We start from the raw sequence: 16,594 nt of genomic DNA on the forward strand, positions 1-16,594 counted from the left end.
GTGGCTTGACACATTTAGGACCTTTTTCCAGAGCTGTTAGTGGCAGCTGCATCGTGTCTGTTGAGACTCAGCAGATGTGGTTGTGTCGCAAAACCAGCTGAGCAGGGATTTGCCACAGCTGAATGTAATGAAAATCCTTCAGTCTGGCTTTGACTTATGTGTAACCAGAGCTGATTGCAGATTCCTGGACACTAATGCTCCTTCTCCTGGCAGCAATAGCAGCTATTGCTCCAGAAGTTCATGCAGCATGTCTGTAGCATGTCCAGCAATGATACTCTTGTACACAGCAGAATACATTTTAACTGCTTTCTGACAACATGACATTACCAGATCTGACTTTTTTGGTATAATTTTTAAGCAATTAAGAAATAACCTTTGTAAATGAGAAATACAAAAGACCTCAAATCCACATTTCTAGCTGTGACTCTCTGGGATGGCTTTTTCAATTTCCAAAGCCGTTGGTTCCAGTGGTGCAGTGAGGAGCCTGTTGAAGAAGCACTGCTTCTTGTATCCCTTACATCTGAATTCTTTCTCCTGTTTTGTGGGGCAGACCATGAACTAAATTGCCCAAATAATTAATCAAAGAAGCTGGAGGCTGCTCTGCATTTGCTGCTTGAGGTCTGTTGGTTTTGCTTAGGCCTTCAGTTTACCTGTTACTAAAATAAATGCAGACAATGCCTGTTTTACAGGGCAAACCATGAGTGTGAGTTAGCTGGATTCTTAGGCTATCCAGAGCTGAGGGCTAGGGGAATAAAAAAATCGGCTTTATATACATATATACACACTTCTTTATATTTTTATATGTATAAAGTGTGTGTGGAATAGTTACCCTTAAGATTTCTATGACCTTTCATTACAAACTCTGCTCCAGTGGGGGATGGAGGTCTGGAGGAAAGCTGACCTTTTGCTGCAGGCTGGTGACAGGACAGCGCTGCTCTCTTGTGGAACTGGCTGGGGTGTGAGCAGGCAGTGACCTTGTTCACTGGCTGATTAGGGGCTCCTCTGACTCTAATGACTGTGCTGGACCACTTTGACACATGTTTCTGTGTGTGGTTTGTTGAGGAATGGAGTGCAGGTCCAAAAAATCATTTTCAACCAAGGTATTTGTGGTTCTCTCAAATAGTGGTTGAGGGTATTGCACTTCCTGACTCTCTGTCCATCAGGTTCATATAAGAGCACCACTCTGAGGTCCCTGAATGGTATGAACATTTTGGCTCAGATGGATTTGCTTTGTGGCAAAAGAGCTGGACACAGCTGTGCAAGTGCAGGGCTTGCCTGTGTCTCCTGAAGGCTTGACAAGCAGCAGAACTGCCCCTCACTACTCCCTCATGGAGGTTCTTTGGCTATTAACCTTCCCAAATGGCCATTTGAAGGTTCCCTTCTCCTTCCCTTTCCCAGGGTCACTTGTGTTCAGTCAATGGCACAAGGATCTGTCCCAAATGCTGACCTGGGAGCAAGAGTCCTGCTATAAAGGTGCAAGTTGGCCCCTTCCTGAGGTGTGCCAGGCTTTGGCTTCTCTTGCCCTGAGCTGAAGTACTCACTGGAGGGACAGTGTGAGGCTGGTGGCAGCTCTTACACCTGCCACTGGGTGTGTTTCTGCCTGGCAGAGCAGCTGGGTTTTGATACCCTTCATGAGCTGCCCCTTGTGTGGAAGTTCTGGGCTGGTTTACAGCCTTGCACACAGAGCACACGAGAGGGAAGCAGCTGCTGGCACAGGCTGCACCCACCTCTGCCTGCACCACGCTGTCTTGGGTGCAGCCCCTGCTGCAGGGCAGGCACTGGGGACCTTTGCTGTCAGTAGCTCAGAGAGAGGGTTTCTTCCCTGACAAGAACCCTTCACACCCAGCAGTTTCTATTTCAGCCCTATGTGGCAAAACAAGCTTAACAGCCTCCCTGTGGTACCCCAGAGGGGAGCTTCCCTCCCAGAGTTCATGCTCTGTCCTAACAGTTCTGAAGTTTTACTGAGGGGGAGCTTACCTGGAGCTGTTGTTTCAGTGCTTCCCCTCCCTGTAATTACACAGTCTGCTCTTCCAGCCCTACATTAATCTAATCTGGAACAGGGCATTGCCTCCTGCCCCCTCAGATGGCAAATGTGCATTGAGTGCACAGCTGAGTTTTAAACATCAGCAAGAGCTGACTGAGAGCACTCCAGCTGCAGGATGCAGCAGCACTGGTGAGGATGCCTGGAGAGCACAGAAGGCTGGTTCTGCATTGCTGCAATTGCATACTCCAGTTTTCAGCCCTGCCTTGTAGGTTTTTCAGGTGATCTATCTAAAAATGTTGACTAGGCATTTAATTGTGGTGCTGGTTTTCTGCTCAGAGGATACTTTTGTCTCCATGGCTTTGGAACTGGGTATTGAGACTTGAAGAGTTCTGAGTTTGGCTTGTGTCATTTGCTGCTGTGGCAGGATTTGGGCAAGCATGGACACAATTTTAGAAGTGGCTTCTGGTTTTAGATGCTACAGTTTTGAATGTTACTGCTCCAGACATTGCAGTGCCCAAGTGTGTGGTGGGCAAGTTCTGCAGACGACTTTCCCTGATGATGGTTTTTTATAACCTCCAAATTGTGAGTTGAAATTTAGTTATTCTTAAAAATGATACTTCAGGATGATAGTGTGTCCATTGGTGGGACTTTGCATATTTTTTGCAAAACAAGAATGCAGAAAAGAGAACCACTGGACCTCACAGCCTGCTGTCATTTTCCTCCTTCCCAGTTTGTGCCCCATGATGAATTTTGCACCCCAGCATAATAAATTTTGACAGCTGAAGCCAACTCCAGAGACAGGGAGCTCACCTCACAGGACATCTTCAATAGCTGCCTCAGAGCCACTGACTTCAAAAGCAGATGTTTCCCATCAGCTCTCCCACCACTCAGGCACCTCTTGTCTCAACTGAGCTCATGCTGAGCTTTGTGCTCCCAGTGCAGCTGTGCTCTCTAAGCAGAGGCCAAATCTGCCCAGCTGTTGAAGTGGCAGTGATAGCATAGCTTTGTGAGAAATCCATCTGCTTCCAGCAGCATGGCCCAAATTGTTTTCCATGCCTCGAAAGTTCTGGATGAGTTCACATTTGTTCTTTTCCTACTGCCATCAGCAAAGGAAATGAGGGATTGGAAAAAGCTGACCAGTTTTACAAACAAAGTCTTCTGGTCTGGGGAAGCATTGGGAACTGACCCAAAGAGAGTACAAGAGGAGAGGAGTTACGATTACGTTTGCTGCAAAAGTCCTGGAAGTTCCTAGAACACAGAGCAAAAAAATACAAAAAATGTGATGGCTTGAAGTTTCATGTGATCATAGGACTGGTGTGTAGCTTGTCTGCAAGACCAGTTTTCTTTAGTTAGAAATGCTTGAGTGCTTCTTACAGACTCTCCTTAGCTGAGAGAATAACTGGTGATCTCCTTATGTTCACAGTCTGAAGGCACGAGGCTGCAGAAGGACCTCCGGACTTACTTGGCTTCTGTCAAAGGTAAGGTCTGCACCAGCAGAGGTTTGTTCCCCTCCAGTGCTTACCTCCCAGGGAGGTTTCTGCAGCCTTCCCCTCCCTTCTGCTTCCCCAGGCATGAGTTGCAGCTTTGTCGGGGGGGAATCTTTCAGAATCCTTTGGGACCAGTTGGGAATGGCGTTGTGCTTTGATGACAAACACGTGGTGGTGTCTTAGCAGATGGACCTCCACATGTTCTTCCAGGGGAGGATGGACACAAAGGGTTTGATGCAAGTGCACTCTTGGTTCCTTTCTCCCACTGGTTGCCTTCCATCTCTGTGTCATCAAGGGTCAGACATTTAGTAAGGAAGAGCTCAGCATCTGTTATGATGCTCCTGTGCCTCTGTCTCTCAGGGCAAGGGTTTAACTGTGAGGAACACATTATTTTCTTCTTTGTCTGAACAGTTCCCTCTTCTTTCCTAGCTATGCATGAGGCCTCCAAGAAGCTGACAGAGTGTTTGCAGGAAGTTTATGAGCCAGATTGGCCTGGGAGAGATGACACAAATAAAATAGCAGAGGTAAGATTTTTGTCCAGGATGTGGGGATGCCCAGACTTGCTCTGTCAGCAGAGATGAGCTTTGGAAGCTCTGTGTGCACACCACATTTCTTCAGGCATATGACTTTGCAGAAGAATTGTAGACAAACTCAGCACTGTGAAGAAAGGAAGGCTGGAAGGATGTGCCTTGTATTTTTGTAGGAGATTGTTGCCAAATGCTTGTACATTACAAAGAACTGTACACTTATGCCCAGAGGCTGTTTGTTCCCCCCAGAGTGGCTAAATGGGGACAGAGGATTCCAACAGAAACTCAGGAGGGCCAGCTGGGTGTACTGCTTATGTTCTGTGTAAGAGAAAGGGGCAGATAAAACTCTGGCTGAAGCAGTCAGAGCAGGCAGTTGTGTAGCTGCCACAACCCCTCATGGCAGTTCCACCAGCTGCCTCATTCCAGTTGCTCCCTTGTTTGGCTGAGCCATGTGTCACCCCACGCTGCTGGTGTTGTTATCCCTTGGCGAGGTGATGCCTGTGCAGCTTGCCCAGGTGTTTTCTGTGGGGCTCAGTGCACAGCCTGGCATTTGGCAGCGTGGGTCCCCTTGGCCTGTGCCTGGGGTGGGTCCAGCTGGAGGCAGCAGCCTCTGCTCTCTTGCTCAGCTGTTCTGCTGAGCAGCAGCTGTGGCTGTTCAGCTCTCTGGATTCATTTGCCAGGAAGCTGCAGGACTGGGCTTATCTGCAGCTGTTTGTGCCATTGGAGAAGTGGTGAAGGAGTAAACAGGAGAGCCAGGAGGAGGATTCTTTCCTTCTCCTTCTTTCCCCTGCAGAAAATCTCACCTGAAATAACATCTGTATCTTGCCCAGGAAAGAATGACTTCAAAGAAGATAATTCAAACAAAAACTGAACATTTCCAGGTCAATTTTTTCATTAACATGGAAACTTTGCCTTAGTAAATGCTGTTGCAGTAAATAATGGAATTGTATTTCAGCTGGTTTGACTTCACAGTCTCTGTTGGCCTTGTTTTTTCCTGAGCCACTGTGGTGTCTCCTGAGAGATAGACCCTTCAGAAAATTTGAGCCAGAGACATCAAAGGGGACATGAATCCTGAGAACTAACTGTAGCTACCCTTTGGGTCTGCAAGAATATCTCCAGCTTTCCACCTTCCCCTTTAATTCCTTATTTATATTTTGCTTGTGAAAAGACAGGTGAGAGAGAAGAGTTATTCCTGCCAAATAAAAAGCATAAAGTGGGAATTTTTCCTGATGTTTTAGCCAAAACCCTTTGTTCAAGTGGAAAAACAGGAGAGAGGGTAATTTTCACCTAATCCAAGGTGTTGAAAGGAAGTTGCTGTGCCTGAGCTAAGGTCAAGGATGAAGTGGGCACAGCTCAGAGTGCCAGCCTTGTCCTCCATTGGGCTGTGGAGGCAGGGGCTGTGAGGGCTGAAGATTGACAGTGTAGCTTTCTGTTGTTCATGATTCTCCAGGAAGCTGTATTGTAATGAATAACAGAAAATGATGCCTTGTGGAGTCAGGTGTCCCTTGTTTGTAGCTGCTGGGAGAAGGAGGCAAAACCAGCTTGGCAATCACCTTCCATTGTACAGATTTGAGTTTTACATTGTAGGGGAAAGATAGGGCTTCAAAGGCATTTTGTCCTTGGAGAGGTCACCAGAATTAGCAGCATCAGGCTTTGCCATTTCTGCCAAGATCTCTGTTATCATTAGTTTTCCAAAGAACTTACTGTTTCTTAAGAGGTCTGAATGCCCAAGACTGTTGGCTGTAGCACTCACAGAGAAAAACAGAAGTGTGGAGCCCTGTGTTCTTAATAGTTAATTCATTACTTTTTTTTTTTCAGAACAATGATCTCCTGTGGACAGATTTCCATCAGAAGCTGGTGGATCAAGCACTTCTGACCATGGATACATACCTTGGCCAATTTCCAGATATTAAAGTAAGATTCACTTGGAACTATTTGATCTAGAGACTCGCAGCAGATAAAAGCTCTGAAGATCAAATTCTTATATCTGCTTTTGGAGAGTGTGTGCTGGGCTTGTCCAAGGTCTTCTTTAAAAGCAGCCAAGATATTTGCAGCTCTGGATTAATTGAAAATGTCTTGTTCTAATTTTGGGCTTAAAACAAGAGTGAAGAATCCAGGGAAAAGATGCTGAAAAGACAATATAAGTGTGAAACAGGAGAATCCATGAAATTCCCTATTGCATCAGAGTGCAGGGGGGCAGTGTCAGCAATAGCTCAGAAGGTCTTGATCTCTCTTTTTGGTCCTTTTGTCTTATAACTTCCTTGTAAGTGGAAAACATTGAGGAAGCAGTTAGTACCAAATGTACTTTATGAGTAGAGGCTGGTGTGGAAGGCAGATTTCTGTGAGTCCTTGAAGTCCTGCTGTGTGTGTACCCAGCTTTTTTCAGGGAAGGGAGAGTGCTGGATAGGTGTAATTTTTGGGACAGATTGTATCCAGGGACCAGGGTTTGAATGCTGGCCTGTGACCTTCCCTTCCCCCATAGCTATCTCCTCTTTATTTATTTTGAGGTTTTGCAGGAAATGTCTTCACCATATGGAAGCCCTAGGATGATATCACCATATGGGAAGTATCAGCTTGGCTCCTTTCCAGTGAAAGCAGCCCTTTCCCCAGCACATGTCTCTTAAAACCTTTGTCAATATTTATTGCTTCAGGAGAACCCTGCTGTATCAGATGGGGCAGGTCACAGGCTTGTAAAATGAGCCCTGAACAGCAGTGTCCTTGTCTTCCGAAACTCCCTGGTTTTGCTTCATTTTTCCAGCCTCTTGTGCCCCTGGAATTCTGGGGTGGGGAAGGGCTGTGGCTTTCCACCCCCTGGAGGCTGTAGGGCTGATCTCTCTGGGGTGTGATGCCATGGGCCTCAGTCAAAGTGCACCCTGTGCTGCTTCCTCAGCAGGATGCCTTACTTTGGGCTTGCTGTAGACTAAGGCTTTGGCACTCCTTTGGTCCAAATAACATTTCACCAGTTGTTGAACATTGCTGTGTCTGTACAGAAGTATAGCTAAGCCTCACATAAAGAATTAATGTTCTTGAGATTTGCAGGCAAAAAAAACAGTTCCAGTCTCATGTCATTTACAGAATATTTGAGTTCATTTTTGTTGTTGTGATATTAGTTTTCTGGTTTTTGTTTTCCACAAAATGAAATTTTCTGCTTTTCCTGGAATTCTGGCATTACTCTGGTAAAATAAGTTGATTAATGGAGAGAAGATGATTTTAATTTCGTTGTAAAAAGGCCTGTTTTTATTAATAGCCTAGTAATTAAAATGTGTGATGAGTTAGATCATGCACGTGTTATTTTTTTTGTTACATTCTAGCATGTTCTCAATTAATCTTTACTTGAGGGGCTGTAAAAATTCCCTTGGATTTTTTGGACTTGAAAAGGGATCCACAGCAGGAATGTGCAAACAGAGTGTGCCTTTAGTAAGGAATTTTTGTGTGTTAAAGAAAATAACTTATCCAATGTTGGATGTTAATCTCTGAACAAGGCCTCTTCATCTTCTCTAACTTGAAAAAGTACTTTTAACTTTCTTTGCAGGTCAGTGTCATGATTTCTTGGAGTAGGACTCTTCTTGCATAACATTTAATATTTCTGAGTGAGTTTTCTGTTGGTTTTGCACAATGTGCAATAATAGTACAGGTCTCTGCAGTGAGGCCAGAGAAGATAAACTACAGCCCAAGTTCTGAATAGCTGTGGAATTGGGGATGTTCTGACTTGAACTAAAGCTGGTGCTCTACTAGCTGTAAAACCAAACATCAGTAAAGAAGGGTGTGGAGGGCAGAAGTTTTTTGTGATGGCTTGAGTTTGGTTGTTTTTTTTTAAGGAGGCTCAAATTAAGATGGATTTGTTGCAAAGTAGTAAAGTCTGCTGGAGTTCAGCTGTTACATTTGGGTGATGGTGAGTCCCTGCAGCTGTCCTGCAGGACTCCTACAGGAGTCATACAAGGGAGCCCTGAGCCTTCCTAACAATCCTGTTAGTGCCACCACTAACAGGCAGTGGTGTGCTCAGTGGTTACTCCAGGAGGGCTCACCCCCTGCGTGTCTGTACCTTGCAGTTATTTCCCTGTACTCCAGCAGAAATAGGGGGGTGGGTGTTAGAAGTTTGGGAGCTGCATAAACATGGAGGAGTGACTTTGTTTGAAAGATGGGTGACATTGAATCAAAATTCCTGGTGGGTAGCCTGAAAACTGAAGTGGCCATGCCAGAGGTGGGGAGAACTCCAGCTGTCTCTACCAGGCTGACCTGGGGGCAAAATGGTATCTCTTAAATCCCAGATGGAGTCATGTTTCCTCTGCTGTGTTTGTAAGATGCATTAACCTGCATCTCAGGTTGCTGTGCAGCTGGAAGCCCCCTCCAATACCTTGTCTCCTGGCTGGCAGTGTGGTATTTGGGAGGTGTCTTCTAGTGACCTCAGCTGTGGGGTGGCTCAGCTTCTTCGTGACTCCTCTCTTGGAGTGAGCTGAGCCTTTAGGGGAGAGTTTGGGAGTGCGTGTGGCTGAGATCCTGCAGCTCTGCTGTGACTCACCCAGAGCTGCAGCAGTGTTTGCTGGAGGAGCAGAGCAGTGTGTGTGGGAGGTGTGTGAGCTGCTCTGGCACAGATCAGCCCTGAGCACGGCTCTGCAGCGTATCTGCAGGAGCCTGGGGAGAGGAAACCACAGCTCCCTGCCCAGGCAGAAGAGAAGGAGATTCTGCTTTTGCAAGTAAATCCCAGTGCTGATTCCTCATTCTGCACTATGTCCCTGGGTTTTGTGGTTAATTAGAAATGCTCCTGGCTCTTTGCCATGCCTTTTCCCTCTGTTATCCAGCCTGTCTCTGGGCTGCTGATTACTGACGCTGGTCCAGGCTCTCTGATCCAGGGGGAAGTGTTATGGTGCGGCTGGGAAGGTGTGTGCTCCAACCCAGATAGTCTGGGGTGTTTGCAGACAGTGTGGGAGGCAAGGGGGCTGAGGGATGGATAGTTCCTAAAACAGGGAAACCCAGTGGGCCAGAGCCTCAATGATGTGCAACTCTGCTGAGAGAGAGCCTTAGGTTCCTCACTTTCACACAGGATCAGGCCACAGGTCTGACTGTCTGTCTTGGATTCTCAACCATGGATTTGTCAGGACTCCATTCCTAAATCTAAATCTGGTACACAGTCAGCACCCTCCTTGTATTTGTTTTGGCTTCAGTGTTGTATGTTGGTGACCCAGTGCTGCAGGTTTTCCCTTGCACTTCCCTTGCTTGAATGCTGGTGACAGCAACTTCTGCCTTTGGCAGTCACTACTGTCTGCAGCTTCTGTCACAGGGTCCAAAAGGCTGTCCATGGCATATCCTGAGCATGTGGATGAGTGCTTTAGCTGTGCTGGCAGCAGAAATGCCTTCTTTTGTTGAACTTAATCTCTCAGACTTCCACACTAACTAGTGAGCTGGTTAGTTAGAGACTGGCTGCAGCCCTCAGGAAGCCCTGAAAATAATGAAGGATGTAGGATGCAGGCACATGGTGGGGCTTAGGAAGCAGTGGAGCTAAAGTTCTGAAAACACGTCACCCAAAGGTGGGGCCTGTTGGCTGGGTCCCTTCACCTTCCCCTGATGGCTCTTCTCTCCTCCTGAGGTGCTGCCTCTGAAATGGTGCTTGCCACAGTGGCTCCCAGGGCCTCCTCTCTGGGCAGCCTGTGTGGACGATCCAGGGAGAGTCCTTGCATGGGCAGAGTGTGGAAGTTGGGAGGGTTTTTTTCCTGGGAGGCTTTGCAGTTTTGGCTGCTGGGGAAGACAGGTGTGACTCTTTTCTCCATCTTTCTAGTCTCGTATCGCGAAGCGAGGAAGGAAGCTTGTGGACTACGACAGTGCCAGACACCACTTTGAAGCCCTGCAAACTGCAAAGAAGAAGGATGAAACCAAAATTGCAAAGGTAAAGGAATCAGGAAGATATGCAGCCTTCCTTTCTTTTTGGGAGCTCTCCATTTACCTTCTGAGCTGCTTTTAAGTTCATCTGTACTTCTTCACTGTGTTTTCATAGAATTCATTCATTTTGGAAAGGACCTTTAAGAGCATTGAGGTGTTGTGAACTGGTGAGGTTTTGCTAGGTATTTTCTTCTAATTTGTTTAGTTTTCCTGGGAGGCAGGATGGCCTCTGGGTTGGTTCAGTCCCACCATCATCAGTCTGCATGTCTTGGTGGCCAGATGCTTGGGCGTGGGTTTGTCACGTGCACAGGACCAATAACCTCTGGCAGAAAAGCCTGTGTGCCCCTTGGGGAAGCAAAATCTTGCAGTGCTCCAGAAAAATGTTATAGTTTGTCTGCTTCTTGGGACTTTCTCCCCATCCTAGAGCAGTGGTAAGAACATTTCAATGTTATTTGAAGTTTGTTGTGTTTTTGAAGCCCTCTGATATCCTAGGAGAAGGGAGCCTTAGGAGTGTGAATTACAAGTACATCAATGGAAGAGCACTCTGTGCACACTTGATGAATGTATTCTATTTTCTGTTGGTCTCAATTACTGGATAATAAATATGGCCGAAAGCAGAAAAATAAGAGTTTTTTCTTGTCAGGTTTCTTTCCTGCCTCTGAATAGCTTGATCCAGGGCTTGCCCAATAGTCAAATGAAGGATTTTATTTTTAATGAGACTTACTTTAATTAAAAATAAGGTTTACGTTTTTTTAATGTAGCAGAAAAAAGGTAATAGTGCTAATTTTGTTCTAGAGTAGGTGCATGGACTGAATACTGTCCCTAAAATGAGCTATGGATTCCTCTTGTACCCTAAGTGTATTTGAACCCATGTGCTTCCCTTCACAGGACACTTCTTGACACAACAGCATAGTCCAGGGCTGGGGAGACATCTTTTATTCTTTTCAGTGTGGCCCATGGTAAATTGTAAATCCTCAGGGTAGAAGCAGTAGAGGAAAGAAAGACCCTGGATCTGTATCTTTGAACCAGGCTGACAAGAGTTGTCATCTTTTTCTTAGGGTTATTTCTGGTAGGGGGGAGTATGAGCTATGTAAGAGATGCTGGTGTTCTTCCTGTATAGAAGAAATTAAGATGCATCCCTACCCTGAGTGAAAAATGTGCATTTGGTGGCCATAGTGCTTTTATTGTTAACCTGCAAGTCATCAGTCATCTACAGTGCACTGCATGCACTGTGATTAACCTTGACAGACAAAAGGGGAGAGAGATTGATGGCCCAAGTGTCATTGCATCACTTGTGTGGCAAAGCAAGTCTTGATTCTGTATGCAAGGCATGAGGCCCAGCTGGTTGTGCCTTCAGTTCAAAGCAGTAATTCATTGTGTTTGGGGTAGGAGCAGAATTTCCCTGGGGCATGTTATTTTATTGGTGTGTGCCAGTGGGATCTTTGCTGCAATATAAGATAAAGCCAAATGGTTTTGTAGGAATTGATCTACTCAGGTTGGTACCTGATGCTCTGCAGCAGAGTTTAGCTGCCTTTATCTCTGCTGCGCTCACTGTTGCCCCAAATGTTCAGTTAAGATGATACAACAGGTATGGAAAAAAGTGCAGTTTGAAGAGTGAAATATTGAGAGTTAGGAGTTGGTGCTCTATTCATGAGCCTGTGAAGGGGTCTCTCAGTACCTGATCAAACTCTTCTCGTTAGCCAAGGCGTGCACTGGATCAGATCTTTCCACCCTCTGGAATTCAGGCCATAAGCTCATGCACAGGACAATAGGTGACACATTGCACTGTCCTGATCCTGCAAAGATGGGAGCAGCGAGTCCCAAAGATGGGAGTTATGTGTGTATGGCCTTCCCAAGGGGACAGTTCTCACTGCCCAGCCTGGGATCTGGCATTTGCAGTCACAGAGCTCTGCAGGGCTGTGGGCAGCAGCTGGGGCTCAGTGTGCACTCAGCTGCTGGAGGTAGTTCACCTCTCTGTTTCTGTGCCTGGAGTTGTGCTCCTGTGACCTTTCAAGTAGGGTTGTTCCAGTGTAAGTTACTTTGGCATGTGATGACAGACCCCTAGGAGAGAGAAACCATGTTTCTGACACAGGATACAAGCGGGAACTGACTTGGTTAAGGTTTCATGGTATAGTAACAGAAACAGCAGTGCAAATACTTTTTGGCACTACATGGTCTCTTTTATTCTTCTCTAATATGTGGATGTTCTTTTCCCACCCAGGACCCCTGCCACTTATTGCTAAACTTACATCCTGCTATTAAAATAAATCACTGTGGATTTTCAGCTGTTGCATGCAAATAATTATGATGATTAATTAATCCTGACCTCTCTTTAAGGAGCTCCAACTTCACAGCCATGCCTTGGAGTAGGGTTGTCTGTGTGCTAGGTCACTAACAACTGTATCTGTTGCTCTTACAGCTGCCTGGCTGGTCTGCAGTATCCAGCCCACATGGGAACATTAATTACTGCTAAACTTGGCATGCTTCAAAGGATTCATAACTGATCAGTCCCGAGATGTTTGTTGTTTTTCTCTCGCCTTGGTGATACTGGTTTGGCCCAGCCTCTAAATACACTCTCTGTTGTGATTTTAATTTTTTTATCCTAAAAGATATATGTTTGTGTCTCTCTTGTTCTCTGTTTATTTGTTTTTCTTTTTTTTCCCACTCAAACATGCTCCCTCCCCCAGCCTGTTTCGCTGCTTGAGAAAGCTGCGCCTCAGTGGTGTCAAGGGAAGCTACAAGCTCACCTCGTTGCACAAACTAATCTGCTCCGAAATCAGGTGACTGCTGATCTACCTGGCTCTAACCCTGCATGTGCTATTTTGGGCTCTAGATTGTACCCTGCAATAATCTCTAGGCAATGTTCACTCTAGTCCTCTCTGATCAGTGTGTCCTTGACACTCCTTAGCCACCGTGGGCACATAGAAGTTGCTGACCAGTGAATGAGTCTGTGCCTGCCTGACTGATTTCTAGTCAGGTGTGTTAATACTGGGCTGTTGTTTTCTCCCCCTGAGGTGAAATGTAGATGAAGAAAGGCTGTGGAATAACTGAGGCAGAGGGTGATGTAGTGCAAGCTCCTCCAATTACTGCTTCCATTTTGTGCTAAGAGAAGCAGTCAATTTTTTTTGTTGCTGTTTCAAAAAAAAAGAAAAAAAGGAACTGCTGAAAAATTGGCCTATGGATTCGTGTCATTGAGTAAAGCCACAAAAAAATAACATTGTGATTTCTGTGGCTGCTGAGTTAGCTTGCAACATTCTCCTGTGATATTCCCAAATGAGCACTGTCCTGGCTGTTGTGGTTTAAAAGAGCCATTTTTAGATACAATTTCGATCTGCACAGGAGAGGAGTGGGCCCAGATCAGGCAATTTGTACCCTGTGTGACATATTTGAACAGGCTGAGAACCAAGGTGGTGTTATCTAGCAGAACTTAGGTTATAGCATCTTGAGAGACATGAGCAGCTCAGAGGAACTGCAGGGAATAAAAATTTCAATCCTACTTGCATACAAGTGTGACTTTCTGATGAAATCTCGATCAGTGTTTCAGTTGGAACACCTTAAGGGATAAGAGGAGTTGTCAGAAGACAGTGAGAAGAAAATGCTTTCAATGAGCAAGGGGTAATAAATCCTTACCCAGACTGGGAGAGCACCAGTTACCTGCTCACAAGTTCCTGGTGAGCTCATCTGTTCTCATTCAAATGCTCCTGTGTTTTCACATTCCTTGTCCACTGAATGAATTGCAGTTTAGATTCGCCTCTCACCTTATTAAGCCCTTGGGTTTTCACAGTCACTTTATGACTTTGGATCAGGGAAAAGACTCCATTACCACATTAGTAAAGCTTGGGAAAAGAACAGCTGTTAGCAGCCCTGCTTAAGATGCAGAGCAAAGGGAGGAAATATGTATTCATTCTTGATTAAAGGGAGAAGGACACATGGCAGCCTCCTGGGGACTTTTCCTGTGCCTCTGCTGGCCCAGCTGCACAGTTGGGGTTCTTGACTGGTCTGTTTGACTGGTGGTTTTTCTGGAGGACTAGAAAAACGGGTATGGGAAGTTCCTCAAGTCAGAAATAAAAATATAAATCTATCAGCTCTTAGGCATTTTTCCTCCTCTCAGGCTTGGCTGTGGTGACTGCTGTAATAAGCAGCAAGCACAGACTGCCCAGAGAGGCAGTACCTATGAGTGCCCCCTCATGCATTGCCCGTGGATCTTAGGATACCAAGAGTCACTCCATAATTTCACTGTGCTGGGTCACTTTGCCCTACAGCACATGCAAGGGACTGTGTAATCTTTCTACCCACTGTGCTGCGGGGGCGTTAATCTCCCAGTACATGGCATTAATGTACTCAGTGACCACAGATATTTTCAAAACACTCCCTTTTATTCCTCTGCTAAGTAATGCTATTGCCAACCCTAATTTTTTGTTTCTATTTGTGTAAGCATTTGGGGTTTTTTTCTTTGCTTTTTTCTTTATTTTAATTTTGCTTTTGGTTGGAGATTAACAAAAAAAAAAAGCTTAACAAAGAATGTTAGTTGTATTCTCAGCCTGTAGGTTTTCCAGCTTGCCTTCACAAAAATGAGTAGGTAGGAAAAAAAGGCTTCAGTTTTTACATTTGTGTGATTTCAAGACTTAAGGTGTTAATGACAGCTCTAAATCTCATTAAACTCTTGATAAAACTGGGAGGGTTGATGACGCTGAAATTATTGAGAGGCTTCACAATGTTAAGCCTTAAAGTCTCCTTTTACCAGCAGCTGTGTTGCTGTCTCTTCTTGCCTGATACTTTTACAGCCTCCATGCAAAAATGGGGTCAGTGAGATCTGGTGTTTCTACTGTAAAGCAAAGTCCTTCCCTCCAGTGTACAAACTTTGGCTCTTTAGGCCTTTAGCAGATAAAAACAAAAACAACACAGTGGGGATTTTTTGGTGAGGTCTGCTGTGGGAGTTGCTATTGCACACTCCCAGTTAGAAATGTCAGTGACTGTGCTTTTTGAAACAAAGAGGAAAATGGCTTAGAACAGCACATTCTTGCCTTTTGACTAAGCTCTGCTGACATGTTTAATGCAGACTAAAAAGCAACATTCTTGGTGCTGCAATGATAACAGAACAATATCTCTGTCTGTAGGAAAAGGTGAGCAAGTTGAGTCCTTGTGAGAGGCAGGTCTGGTTGGGACTGGTGGGGCTTGGGCCTGGATGGAGTCCTCCTGCTCTCTTCCTTATCCCTGCCTCTTGGATATCTAAACTATTTACTGAGCAGTGCCTAATTACCCCAGTTCACAACATAGTCTTTGAAGTGAAATGGTCACCAGACTGCCTGAAAGCACCAGGCTGTACATAACCAGACACTCAGGAGGGCTGGGATGGGTGGTAGTAGCAGAAACAGTGCGGAAAAATTGTCCCCTGTCACAACTCAACTGGTTGTGCTTTGGCACTCTGAGCTTTGGCTAGGTGGAACGTCAGGAAAGTATTTGTTGTCCATCTCCTGCCCAAACCTTCCCCCTTTCAGGCAGGGAGAGGAGAGAAAGATTTTCTGAGATCCTGTTTCCTATTTTTTCTCTAGAAGGGCTTGTGACTAGGCTGATGTCTGGCTTTGGCTCCGGCTGGAAGCAGTCAGGGCTATCAAGTGCCAGGATTTCAGCTTCCAAGCAAAATAAATCCCACTGGTGAGAAGATCCCTGGGCAGACTAAGGACTGAAGAATTATTTCAATGCTCTAGCTGAGGATGAGAGCACTAGCTGAGCCATAGGCCCTGCTGGATGGATCCCTGATTCCTACAACTGCTTTAGAGTGAACATTGCCTGTTCCTGGCTTTGCCTTTGCCTTGGGATGTCACAATATTCACACCTTGCTTTCTAGGTTTTGACCTTATAAACAAGTAAATGGGAGAGGGAAAGAATGTTAATGATATTCACCACATCTGAAAAACTAACAGCATTCAATGATGTCACATCATCTCCTGGGTTGATTCTGGTTCTAGTATAGTTTGGAGGTTAGAATAAGATAAAGCCAAAGGGTGGACTTGTTGGTTTTTTTATTTTTTACTCCCTTTAAAATGGTTGCATTAGTAGCATTCATTCATAAAGGTATTTTAAGGTAGAATGAGTCTTTGTGATCATTGTCTCTCATTCAGCATAAACTGTGTCTCTGTTAAAAGACTCTTTGTTTGTTTTGTGCAAACCCTCTTGAAATGTTGAGTTTTTCAGTGAGTGTAGCAGCGAAACAGGGGTTTCTGGGTGGAAGCATCATGACCCCTTCTCCCTTTGCCTGTTCCTCACCAGGTCTTAATTTCTGAATACCTCCCAGATGTGTCTTTTTACAGGGGAATATTTTCCCCCTGGTCTTGAGTACAGAGCCTTAGCCTTGCCTCTGGCAGCAATGAGCAACCCTTGACAGGTGAAGCTAGCTGGAAAGTAGGAGCTCCTGTGGTTTGCTCTTGAGTCAGGAGAGAAGTGGAGAGTGAAAGGATCCTACTCTATAAAATGGAGAGTGATTCCTGTGAGGAACAGGATTCAGAACTGCAAAATATTTTTAAGCCCTTTCTCCCATCATTCCTGTTGTTGTATATAAGTGTCACTAAGGAGCAGTAAGCTGGATTTCTTTAATTAAGCTGACACAAAGAAGATAAAATTTGATTTCACAGAAGGTGTAGGAATCTGACTGCAGGCTGGTAGGGAGATCCAGCTTCCATAGCTTGTGGGCTCTTTGCAGAGGCCTGTGGTGTTGTGAAATT

The 16,594-nt window shown here is 45.4% G+C and overlaps 1 protein-coding gene across 13 annotated transcripts in view; it reads left to right on the forward strand.

Moving 5' to 3' along the window:
• Positions 1-16,594, forward strand: part of BIN1 (bridging integrator 1) — a 90,345-nt gene that overhangs the window by 38,364 nt on the left and 35,387 nt on the right. For 7 of the 13 annotated variants that reach the window (XM_036386908.2, XM_036386909.2, XM_036386917.2 and 4 more), the window contains exons 3-7: positions 3,408-3,462; positions 3,901-3,995; positions 5,817-5,912; positions 9,772-9,879; positions 12,560-12,652. In XM_036386908.2, coding sequence (XP_036242801.1) covers positions 3,408-3,462; positions 3,901-3,995; positions 5,817-5,912; positions 9,772-9,879; positions 12,560-12,652 — 447 coding nt within the window. The remainder of the gene's footprint in view (positions 1-3,407; positions 3,463-3,900; positions 3,996-5,816; positions 5,913-9,771; positions 9,880-12,559; positions 12,653-16,594) is intronic. The other 6 variants (XM_036386912.2, XM_036386920.2, XM_036386916.2 and 3 more) reach the window with 1 other exon arrangement.

This window comes from Molothrus ater, chromosome 7 (assembly GCF_012460135.2).
Source record: "Molothrus ater isolate BHLD 08-10-18 breed brown headed cowbird chromosome 7, BPBGC_Mater_1.1, whole genome shotgun sequence".
In the NCBI taxonomy this organism is placed as follows: Eukaryota; Metazoa; Chordata; class Aves; order Passeriformes; family Icteridae; genus Molothrus; species Molothrus ater.